A 13,057-nucleotide genomic window follows, 5' to 3' on the forward strand; every position below is an offset into this window, starting at 1 on the left:
CCAGGACTTTGGAGGGGAGGGGGGTGCGACTGGGAGTTTTTTGGGGGACTTGATGAAGCACAAAGCCCAGTGTTCATTGTGACAGTTCAAAGCCCCCTCTGTATCTCCACAATTTAAGCCCCCGGGAATGACACATTTGTGACAGTGTTACATCACACACCATGCCCTTAAGGCTCCCCTACCGCACAGCCATGAAAGGCGGTTCATTCATGCTTAATTTTACTATCTCTGTGACAACAGATGCACAACAGTGATCAACAAGAAGCCTCCACAGCCCACGCTCTGTAGCGGCTCGGTTGATGACCTGCCTGCGGCGCTGGGTGCACCTTTGGCGAGCGGTCAGCGTCACGGCTCTCCTGCGCACAAAGAGGATGTGTCATGCGGTTACAACTGACAACCTGTTGTTTCGAAATGTTCTTTATGGGGCTCCTGTGACACTGGGCAGTCTGAGCCCCCAGCTCCACGGGCCTGTAGAGCGCCCACGCACTGGAATGGCAATGACATAACTTATACTACCTGCCATCTGGAGATAATTAGGACCAGCATGCAAAGTCGATGCATGACGGCCCTCATCATCGCTTGAGCACGAGATGGAGATGATGCATGTGATGTGATGAAAGTATTGAAATCATATTCAAGAAGCACTTTACAATGGGATGTAAAGAAAGCCCAAAGGAACGCTACTGCAGGCTGCAATTTTCAAGCACTAGGCATCACAAAGAAGCTTTTTATACGCTTCCTCAGTGAACGTTCATCAAATGACTTGCTGGGTTTTGTCATGTGGTTGTTTTGGCAGACTCAGAAAACATCTTTTAAAGGATTTATGATATTGGGAGTTCATATGATGTGAACATGATTGTTGATATAATTGATTTCTTTCCGAATAAGGCGTCTCAATATCCCCCTCCTCGATCCGAGGAAACAGATGGACAATAGAGAATCCATTAGGCAAAAGGGGAAACTTAACAGTCCCCTTTGTTTCACACAAAAAGGAAGGTTTGAGAAAGACATTTACAACACAATTTGAATGTTTTTTTGCTGTTGTTTGTCGTGTTTTTACTGTCTTTTCAACATGCTAGATTACTCATTCAGTTTATTGTCCCTTTACACGTGTGCTGTAGTGTGTCGGCTTCATATGGAGGTAATGTGTGTTTTACAAATAAGACAAGACTCCAAATCATTCAGTGCTTATCTTTGGAGGCAGCTTGTTTAGCTCTGTGACCTCACATCCTCTGATCCAGGAAGTTGACAGGTCTACCATGTGTGAGTGAAAGACAGAGAAGGACGCATGAAGAGGCAAGAGAGGAGAGGGATCAAAATACTCTGTGGGGGGATGAAGTACAGGCATGACTTTACATATGGTATTAAGGCATTTAACATCTATTTAGTATTGGTTGAGTTCATTTGACAGTGTTTTCTGTGTTTTCACTCTGCAGCCTCATGCTGATTAATTGTCCTGGTTAACTTCTACTCTTCTGGTTGAGCAGAACTAACTTTGTTTTGTTGTCTGAACGTAGGTATCAACTCAGGGACCTTATTGATTACAGATTAGCTGTTTTTGGACTGGAGTTCTAAGAAGACAGTTTTAAGAACATCCTCTTTTGATTGTGTCGGCACCGCAAGAACAAGCAAGGATTGTAGAACTTGGAACGTTGTGTTGAGGGACACTTTTTGCTCCTTTCGTTGCTCCTATCATAAAACCCATTAGTTGTGTTAACAACACAACAAAACGCAATAAATGGAAGACAGCACATGTCCACAAATGGACAGTGAAGTCCAAGAAGTAGCATGAAACACATCCCCTGAGCTGAAGAAGCCGATAAGTACTGAAATTGCAACAGCTACTTCGCTTGTGCTTATATGATTGTGCTATTGAACAGAGTTGCTTCATTATTCTTATATTAAAGTTTTATTTTTGTTTTTTTAAAGCTGATAAAGCTTGTATCAAACTAGCCAATCTCCCATCTGGAGATCTGGCTTTCCTAGCCCTTCAGATGTGTTGTTCTGGGGAGTGCCACTTCCTGTCAGCGAGTCCACAGAAATCTTCTTCTTTCTGGTTTGAAAATGCCTATTCTCCAGCTGATCTTGACCTCACATGATTCATCGCACAAGCCACAGGAAGCATCAAGAAACTTGTGTATGCAACAGAAGAATGTGAAGAATTGAGCGTGTACGGGGTCTATCTAGTTCTCTCTCTAACACCTGGTTCTAAGAATGGTCTATTTCTTTTCCACTTGATTGTAGCTGCAGAGGTTAGAGGCACCATGCCTCGGCTTCCCGATCTATATATAAACCAGTGGGAATATATAAACAGAACACAATGATGGGCTTCCAACCAGTAGCGGGGTTGAAGCCTGACCTTTTACCTGGACTCATGGCCTCATAGTCTACAGCGCTCGCCTCGGCCGTAGGTGGAGGAGAGGGAGACTGAGGAAAGAGGAAGTGGTTTAGCACCCTCAGCGGACTCCCGTTGGGGAGGAGCACTCTGGCATGAGGGAGTTAGTGGTTCCTGTGAATAACTTGTCTCATCATTTCTGTCTGTCTGGCTCTCCTTTTATCCTTCATTTCCCTTCTCGTCACCATCCTTCCCTTCTTGGAAGTCCAGTGATAAATCCATGTTACTGGCATTTAAACAGATTCTAAATGCAGCTGTGTTGTTATTGTTCCAACTAACAAAATGACGCCTGGCCCGAGTCTTGACCTCTGGGGAGCCCAGTATTCATCATCATATTATTACACACTTTGAAATTTCCCCTGTGTTAGTGTCTCAGCTTTACCACTGCTCACCTCTCAACGACACCGATCTGTGTGCTCAATGGAAATGCTTTTGATTTTGGGAAACACTCGTATTCGTTGAGAGCCCGGCTAGCTGTTTCTCCTTACTTCTAGTCTTTTTGCGAAGCTAAGATAATCATCGGCAACAAGAGTATTTTCCAAAATGTCAAATCGCTGATTTAATATAAACTGCAACAGAGATGTGGTTGTAAGGAACATCTGCTATATCCAGCAGACTTGATTACCAGGGTAAACATGTCCAAATTCCCTGTCCAAATCGAAGATCTTGAGATTGGTCTTTTTGGCTCCAACGTTCCTTAAATTGGGCAAATTTCCACACCAATTCCCACTTAATTCATTGAACGTCACAGTGAAATCAGTTTCTCCTTGTTTACACCCTGAAGCAACGTCCTTTGGAGGACATTGCTTTCATCTGAGAAGGTTCCCTGACAAATGTAAAAATGTAATGTAAATGTTGTAATAATGTCAAGCTTTTTTTTTTTTTTTTTTTTTTTTTGATTGTCTTATCCCACTTCTTTTGCCACCCCTCTAGTACAGGAGTTGCTGTACTTGTGCAAGGTCACATTCCTGGCCTACCCCGTCAGTCTACCCCAGCCTCAACATCTCCCCCCACCCCCAAACAGCCCCTCCCCCACCCTCCCATTTGACACACTTCCTCTGTGGAGACTGATACTGTACTGTATGTTCGAGTACGCTCCCATTTATATTTCACATTTCCAACTCAGCTGTACATTTAAAGGTGCAATTTGAACTGATCCCCTCGGAGGCAAATAATTCTACTTTATTATGCGTTATGTCATGCATGGATATCCTTGATATTTTAGTTTTACATGTAATTTTCCGTTCAAACTTCATGTTGACATCACACAATAAGTGTCCCTCTCATTCTGGAAATATATTTCCTGAGACTAAATTGCAGTTTAAAAAAAAAGGAAACTTCTTTCTCATCTCCATCGTATCATAGATTGGACCTCAGAAAGCTCTTTTCTCCTTTGTGAGTCTTGAGACTTTCTTTCAATCCATCTCCCTAGCTATGGTGCTCTGAACAGGAAACCACTGCATGAAGGGGAATTTACAACAGGAAGTCAACTTGCTGAACTCCCAGTTACAGCAACAAAAGTCGCGCCTATTCCAAATAAAGAAGCTTTTAAAGTCGTCATAGGAAACCTTGAATTTCATTCAATTCAACTACAGTATGGCAAACTTAACATGCATGTCTGTTACGGGCTACATGCCGAGCCAATGCCCATACCATTACCTTTATGTACCGCATGCCTTGTAAAGGACACGCTATTTCCTGCCTGACTGTTGGCACAGGATGTAAATCGTAAAAAAATACTTATGTGGCCTGTACATTTAAAAAGACATGGAGGTAATCTTCTAAGTGATCAGTATTATTTTGCCACAAAAAGCTTTTCCATGAGTATCACCTTCTCCAAAAATGAGGAAAGAGAGCATCAGGAGCTTTAACTCCACAGGTACCTCCTTACTCTTGTGATTATCTTTTTAACTGGGGTCTATTATTGACCTGAACCCATGCTTCAAATGAAATGACACAGAAACTACTTTCATCCATAACCAGGAGGTTGTAAATCTCCCAGTGTAAGATGCCCACACTGTCCCGAGGCTAATGAATCAGTCCTGGCTCAGCAGGCTCCGTCGCTCCCCGGCTGGTTTATTCCCCTCGTCTGGGTGTCGGTGAGAGTCTAGAGACATAAAGGAGGTGGGAGGTTTTGTGTTTTTATATCATACTGTTAGCATTATTTTTAGTTTTTGCATTTACTCGCACAAACACGAGGCGCCACGGTATCTGAGTGGAGTTTTCTGAAAGTAGGGCAGACAGTCAGGGTGAGGGAGTAGATGGTTGATAGCGGAGTAAGACCTCCAGCAGATGGCCACATCAAAGGGTCTCGCACACAATTACAGCCACACTCGGACACGCCCACACATACATGCTTCAGCACACCGACACATTTTTGGCCGCGCTGTAAAGAATAGAACGCAGTGCATTGTTTTCACAGACATTTTGATAATGGATGCTGTTTATATACACCGTTTGAAGTCCTCCCAGAAACCCCACCGCCCTCATTTTTGACCTCCTGTGTATTCGTTTCTAGGTCAGTATGTTGGCAGGTATGCCTCGCCCACCTCTTCCTCTGTGGAGTCAGATGTAGGTACACACTCCTGGCACGCCGCACACATGTTTGACAGAGGGGGCATTTGGCAAGACGTTCCTTCCTGAGGTATAAGAACTCCATTGTTCTCCCCTCTCCAACCCCCCCTCCTCCATCCTTCAGGACATTTTCCCTCATATCCAGGTTACGGTCTGTTTATTGCCCCCTTATCACAGGTATCCCAGATAGAGAGAGAGAGGGAAAGTACACTGATATGTTGTTGTGATATGAGTACTGACCCAGATGGTTTGCATTTGCGTGTCTTGGCGTACACACTTACACGCGTGATTGAAATCTATAACGTGATTCAGATGCCATGTGAGTCGAACAGGTGTGCAAGAGAGGATACCGATACTTTTATAGGACAGTTTGTTTTCCTGGGTAGCCTCTTAATCCTTGTCGGCAGCACTGTTAAAGAGGTCACTCCACGACTGCAGACGTGGAGAAGCAAAGACGCGGGAATCCAAGCCTTATCAGTCTGGGCAAACCTCAGGAGACCGTAAAGTCAATTGGCCGTGATGAGCACAATGCTATCAGCAGGCTGCTATAAGCCGATGCTTGGTACATTACCTTCACTTGCTGGAGCAATCAGCACGATTGGCTGACTTTCTCAAGTGTGAGCTTAGTGTGGAATGTAATGGAGGGTAATCTGAACAGCTCATAGTAGTCACAACCACACGTGAATATGAACTCATACACGCAGGTAATGAGTTGCCATATATGCACATGTATGACCCACAGGCTAAAAGACACACACACATACGGTATTTTTTAAGTTGAATAAACTTAACAAAGCATTAACTGAGTTTTCCGGCTACTTTGGGCAGCGGACATATTATCACGTTGTAAAGTTGACGTGTTGGCAAACAGCTGTTCAGTCACTCATCTGGCAGACACGGAGCCACATTAGCATGCGGAGTCATGTTTCTGACAACCCAATGAATGTAACGCCAGTATTTGTAATGCTTTTAGTTCTGACTAACTCCTGGGAAGAATATCTGGCTCTTTAGCTGCTAATTGCTTCACTGTGTTCACAGCTAGTCACTGGCTTTGTCCATTTGCTGTTTGGTGCTGAGCGGGAAGCATTAAGGGGGTTTATTAGAGCTTCCATATATTTTATTATACATATTTTTAATGTATTAATTATTATAATCTCATACCTGATTGCTAGATGTATTCCTGTTATTAAGAGCTACTATGATATCTTCCTAAAGACCACCGTGGGAAAATCCCTGATACAGTATGTACCAAAGTTGCTGTTTTTCACCCAGAACGTAGCCAATGACTCAGCTTTTCCACAGACCCCCGAGAGCTGCACTTGCTTAATAGATGCTAAATCGGCATTATCCGATCAACTCAGCAGCAGTCTAAGTAGGGGATTCCATTGTGTTGTTTTTGTTCATCTCAGTAGCTTAAGTTCTGTTACATAAGGTTTACAGTACATATCTATTTCTAAATGACGAATGGAATGTACTTGTGTTTGTGAGCATGTGTTTGTAGCTCACTCTTTTCCCATGGCTGAGAAAAGTGATTATTGACTGTGGGGAAAAACCGAGAGCTCAGTTTTAACCCGCAGCACCACAGTGTCCCCCCCCCAAATGTGTTTATTATCAATCATTTCTGGGATCTATTCTATTGTCCTGCAGCTTTGTCCGAGTGACTCAAACATTATCCTGGACCCGTTCATCAACTCACTTCCCGTCTTTTGGTTTCGGTTCTGTGATGTCTTAAGGTGTTTTTAAACGAGGACAGGTGGATATTCATAACAAGCAGGCTGCCTGGGCAACCGACTGGTTATATTACTGGCATTGATGCTCTCCGTGTCTAGACAGAGTAGAGCAGGGAGTAAACAGAGTGGATGATAGGATGAAGGTGACATAGGAGAGGCAAAGACAAATAAAACGACAGGATGGGAGAGATGAAGATGGTAGTCGTGACTCTAAAGCACTCAGATATTCGCAGAGAGCACTGGAGCTTGTGTCAGAAAGCACTTACTCACTCTTACACACACACACATATAAATATATATACACACACACACACACTCTGGCAGAATAGAATATGAGAGCATTGCAGCACTGGCTGGATGTGTCCCAGCAGTTACTGCACTGATGCTCACTGCAGCAGACGGGAGTGTACCGTCCAGAACGGAACAGAGTGAGAAAGGGAAGGAGGCAGAACCCAGATCAGTACGGAGGAGAGGATATAACCGAGCCAGTTAGATGAGAAACTAGTCAGATCGTAATTGAATGCTTAAACACAGAAATTGTCTGTGAAAAAAATAACAGGCGCAGGGGAAAGAGGATTGAGAAGGCTCAGTAAATCCTGATCAGGAACAGGTGTAGGGACGAGGTCTGACGTACGTAGGTCCGTTTCAGTGGATACTAAACGACATGTCTCGCTCGATGAGGCTGCTGCTGCTGCGGAGGTCCTTCAGTGACCACATCAGGTCTTCTACCTCCAAAGCCCTAGATAGGCTCAGCAAGCCCGCTAGAGAGAGTCGACAAGTAGGTGAGTGACGAACGACTGACACAGCAGTATGTCGCTGTTTTCTATGTGATTGTGTGCATATGCATATGATTTCTTTTGTTGTAATTTACTCCCACGCATGTGTCGCCCCAGCTTCTTTAACAGAATGCATAGCAGGATGGGCAAACTGCATTGTCATTGTCTCAGAGAGAAGGCGGGATGAGCTGCAGGGCTTCTGCAAAGTGAACAGCGTTTCTGATAAAACAGATCAATCGTTTCTTGGATGTGCAGAGCAGCAAAGTAGACTCTGCTTAGTTCAGATGTTTGTTGGGGCGTTGAAGGAGATTATCATTGTTAGGTTTGTGTCATATTTAGGTCCATTTGTGTTGGGGGATGTACATTTCTGTGTATGATCCACACTGCTTGAAAAGTGGGTTTTGCCCATGTATAACTGATGAGCCACTCGTATCAGAATAGACTTCCAACTCCCTGGCCAGCTTGCTTTTAAATAATACAAATAGCCCTCCAATATATAAGAGCAGCAGCAAAGAAAATGAATTTTATTGAGGTAACCGATATCTTTTGCAGGTTCAGGCCACTTCAAGGGTTTTAAGAGAGGCGTGATCATCTTTAAAGGTCACGAGTGACATTGCGGTGGGCCGCATCATGTTTTAAATCTTCAGTACAGGTGCCACGGTGCTACTTTTCAAAAGAGGTAACGCAGTTTTCCCTCTCAATCCAGAGGTCAGTGCCCTGTGGCCTGAGCTCCTTATTGAAGTAGAGAGCACCAGGTGATAAATATCCCCCAGGATGTTTCAGGCTGTTGCTACATAACGCACTGTCCAACATGAAAGAGGCAAAGGGTTGAAAAGTGGGTCAAAGAATAATGACAGGATCTAATTACAGCTCTCCTGTCACTAATTCCACTTGTAAGTGATGTAGGCAGAATCTTGTGGCTTTTACAGGAAATGCATGTGTAAGCCATTATGACTGTGTGTGAATTGATGCATGTGTGTTCCTGGCCATAAAGTGCAGGAACAACATGTCCTGTATCAAGAGAGCTGCATGGGTGATCTTAGTCAGCCCGTTTGTTCCCACGCGCCATTAACCGTTAATGACACTTCATCATAAAAAGCTTCTGTCGTGGAATTCGCCTTAAATTGTAAATCTGAACAAAAATGTCCTTAAACCATGACATTTCAAACTTTGTTTTAATAACATTGGAAACTATTCCAGATCGAACTGTCTCTTCTGAAGCGAAATGATCCATAGCTGCCTTGAAAAAAAGACAACGTGGATTTGATATTTTATTTCATGTGTTTATTTCACAACACATGAAATGGACATCGTGGCAGTACGTGATCCTGGAGGACGCACGTGCATTCGGCAATAACACTCAGGGCGTGCAAAGGACTGCTTGTCAGCTCTGTGCAGCATCACGCATCCTGAAACCCAATAGCCTTGTTGACATTTCCCACCGTTGTCATCCCTATGATCACATCACATATTTAAGCATGTTTACAGCTGAAGGGGAAAACATGGAGATTATCCACTGAGAAAACCCAGCTGTCACTCATGGTCATTGTGCACGCTGTCTATCAGAGACGTCATCCAAATGATCCCTGCTTTGTCAGACTATTGTCCTCCGGAGCCCCCTTAAATCAATCCTCTTTTTCAAGGCCGACCTTCTTGAGGCAGTGTAGGTGTATGAATAGAACTTTTAAGGGGCCGAAGGTTTGAACAGACACCTTTTTTTCGGATCCCTTCCTTTAGGCCAAAGGTATGAAATTCCAAGAAGACAGTAACAGATACTGCACCATTGACACACAAGTATGGACCTCCAGCCTTTTCATCAAGTCATAATTAATAGCTCTGAGAATGTCAGTTTCCCAAAGAAAAGGTTGCTTAAATCAATGCTTTGCAACCTTGAAAAATATGAATGTAGTGGCCTATTGATTCGTAGGACGTAGGTGTAAAATGGACATTTTGACCCAGGAAAGACTGGAATGAGTGGCATGTCTTCGACTCTGTATTAAATGGATTCCGGTAGGTCAAAGGCCATCTGAAATCATGGAAGATAACATGACAGAAGGAGGGCAACGAACAAATCTGTCATCATACCTGCCTGCAAAATATTTCCCCTCGTCCATTCATTTAAGACTCAAATCACTTCCATAAATTAACTGTCATATAGATTGAGGACGTTAGGGCTGCCCCATTGATTTAAGTTGTACAGAAGATTAGGGTTTTCCAATGTTATCCATATAAAGATTGTACAAAGATTCAATTGTAAGCGCTGAAACCCCGAAATATTCAGGCTTTTACTCATTTCCTTGATGTAAGATGAAAAGCTTCGTCTACTGAGGTATGAGCAATAATGAACAGTAGGGAAAGGACCAATGGGCAGTAACTGATCAATGAATTATGTCAACACCACTCAGCACATAAATAATTTTTCTTATGCTGACACGTATGTCCTCACCACCCTGCCTTTGCACTAAAAGGTTCTACGTGACTCGGTTATTGTGTCACAATCTCTTTAAATGTCATGTTTTCTACACAAGAGTCTCATCTATTATGTAGAGCTACTTCTGTAGGATTTCAGTGTGATGTAATCATGGATTGCATCAAGATGAAGGTTATTTCTGCTCCCTGTTTCCACCCCTGTTGGCCGGTTAGCTGGGAGGCGTAATAAATGTATAATGCTACCGGCTAATGCTATTGCGTAACACCCAGAGATTTGTCAATCAATCCACTTTCCAAAGTCATGTGAATAGAGGCCATAGGCCTATTACGTTGGTTAATTTCATCTTGGCTTAGAGGGTATCAGCAAATGTCGAGATGTTGCGTAAAATGGCGCAGGCTTTTTCTTAATGAAGGTACAAATGCATTAATTTAATTTCTATTGTTTTGTGCTTTACTCTACGCTGTTTTGCTCTGGCTCAAGTTTGAGGAATGCAAATGAATGGGAACAATACAGGAAATACAATATTCACATGTATTGAGTTACTTGATATGGTTTTCCCTTACCAATGATATGTACTTTTTCTCTTAATATCAGCAGTTAATTCAATTACTTCCAGACTCCCATCACCTAATAGTTAGAAAAACAAAACTTTAGGTTTTGTTAACCTGAGCAGTGGTCACAGACCTCAAGTAATTCCTTTCATACCCTTTGGAAGTTTTCCTCCATTCCTTGGTAATTTCAGTTTATATTTTCTTTTATTACTTTAATTATTACTTTAATTGTATAAATTAGGAATTGTTGCTCAACAGTCAGGTTTGTGCATTATGAACTTCCCTGGTCCAGTGGTCTAACATGTATACCATAATTGCAGCGGCTCAAATCTAACCAGCTATTTCTTGCAAAGTGCGAAACAAAAAGACTCCTTTAGCAATTTGAAGTAAAAATAAGTCAACTTTCCGTAAAGGGGTTTCTGGAATGTCATAGAGGCCTGTGTGTGCGCCTTCACCAACGAAAGGCAAAAAAAAGGCCTGTGTTTGTATTAGTCTTAGTGCAGCCACAATTTAATGCCAAAATGAACACCAAAATTGCCCTGCACTATCATATCTGCATTACCACACCCTATGCTATTCCATTGGCAAGCATAGGTGGGTTGCTTTCAAACCACAGAATCACTACACAAGCACAGGCAGACAAAAACCTGCCTTATACCAGAAGAAACTGGACCAAAGTGGTTTGGATGAAAATGACCCACCAAACAACCACCTGACATTGCCATTCATAGAGCCTTGTGTACCCAGAATAAGAGGAAAAGTTATGTTCATGTACGGGTTAGTTCAAGTTTCTTTCCACGTATGCCAAAGATGTCACTACTAAACTTTACTGCAGCTGGGAAAGACTTGAAGGTCCATTGCCTAAACATACTTAAAGGTTAATTTTTGTATTTTTTTTACCTGGACCAATTTTCCCTAGTTTTCGTGTCTAAGTGACTTCTCTACTCCAGCACGACCAATTCTGTAACTTGGTGCCACCTACAATGTTTTCTCCCTCTTCACCAATTTCACTATTTGGTCTCCTTATAACAAGGGAACATTGGGTTCAGATTGAAAAATGCCAGTGTAATCCTTTAAGTACGATAAATAAAATAACTGCTAATATTTGCTGTATCTAAGTGCTAGTGTTTGAGTGTGACTTTGGGCCCTGACTTGTGCACAAATGTGTTATTGAAAAGTGGCAACCAGGCTTTTGTATGAGGCTTAAGGGTGGGCCAGTGGGAGGTCCATAGACATGTTCCGGTCTACTCAAGCCCCGACTACTGTTAAAGCACACAGATGTCCTGGGCCTATTGTGGGTCCACGGGACTCGACAGGGACCCAGCAGGGCCATTTCACGCCTCAAGGATGCCCAAAGAGGAAGTCAGAAAAGGCGGACCACTGTGACATCAGCAGAGATCTCTTTGAATGAAAACGCAAGAGGCAACCATGTAACAAATTAGCTTCAACAAGATACTTTCACCCCAAGAACGGACAGAGCTATTCAAGTTTAGTCGGGGGTTTTGCTTGAAGACGTTAGAATTGACTGCAGATCAACACAAATACCATATGTGAACATCTTTGGTTGGAAAATTCTGCATATTTGCAAGACTACAATCAATTGGGATCAAACTACATAATATAATGAATTACTTTGTGTCACCTTCCCTTTAAACACCCATGGCTGCCTTGCTTTACAATTGAACTTTATTGACCTCATTATACTCAACTATTTTTTGACATATAATTATATATTACAATTAAAGTGTATGTGCTTTTGCTCCCAGCATGTGTTTCAATCGTGGTTAGATCTTTGTTAGTGCTCACAGCATATTTCTGTCTCTTAAAACGGCACATTTTCCATCTCCATCTGATGTCAAAGTGAGAAGGTGAGACCACAACACACCAGTAATCACAGAATCTTTTCCATATCTTTTTCCACACCAGATCTGCTTATAATGTTTGAATCACGTGGTTGTTCCAGAGACATAATATGACCACCTTACGTAACTTGCGCTGGAGAACAGCTTGTGATGTTCCACCAATTCTCTTGTCGGCACCTCACGTTTCAGTGTGCCATTCATATTCAGGTCAAGCTGCTCGATATGTGTGTCTATATATAGCACCTCCTTATTATTTTATCAAGGCAGATGAACTGCTCCACTGTATTTTGTGCCAGCATCCCATCCCAGTCATGAGGATGTGGAAAAAGTAGGCCAAGAACAGTGTTTCCTGTCATCTCTGTTTGCGACCAAGATTATATTGAAGTCCATGTGTGTCTCATGGGTGTAAACGTGCCACAGTTGAACTACTTAAAGAGTCAAGAAAACAGCATTTGTGTGTGTGTGGGGGGGTGTCTGTGAGTGTGAATGATTCAGAGCATACCTAGAAGCATGCACAGACTATTTTACTGTGGAACCATCTGTATGTGTGCACTATAATATTACAGTCAAGCTCGACTAGACTTGACTATTGGAGACGTGCCAGGGACATTCTGTGTTTTCATTCTCCACCCCATCATCTGCTATCCTATCTGGGAGATTTTATATTTGTTTCGCTTTTTATTTTAACCTCGCACTTGAAAACATGTCAGTCAAAGGTTTATCTTGTGGTTTCCCCAG

General features: G+C 42.7%; 1 protein-coding gene across 4 annotated transcripts in view; it reads left to right on the top strand.

The window, feature by feature from the left end:
* dlc1 (DLC1 Rho GTPase activating protein) overlaps window positions 1-13,057 on the top strand; it is a 70,739-nt gene that overhangs the window by 22,000 nt on the left and 35,682 nt on the right. For 2 of the 4 annotated variants that reach the window (XM_084005913.1, XM_084005914.1), the window contains exon 1: window positions 7,337-7,481. The exons of the other annotated variants lie outside the window; for them this stretch is intronic. In XM_084005913.1, the coding sequence (XP_083862039.1) occupies window positions 7,364-7,481 (118 nt within the window). In that variant the 5' untranslated portion in view covers window positions 7,337-7,363. Of the gene's footprint in view, window positions 1-7,336; window positions 7,482-13,057 lie in introns of those variants that run through there. 4 annotated transcript variants of the gene reach the window in all.

The sequence above is a fragment of the Eutrigla gurnardus genome (genome assembly GCF_963514095.1).
Source record: "Eutrigla gurnardus genome assembly, chromosome: 3".
Classification (NCBI taxonomy): Eukaryota; Metazoa; Chordata; class Actinopteri; order Perciformes; family Triglidae; genus Eutrigla; species Eutrigla gurnardus.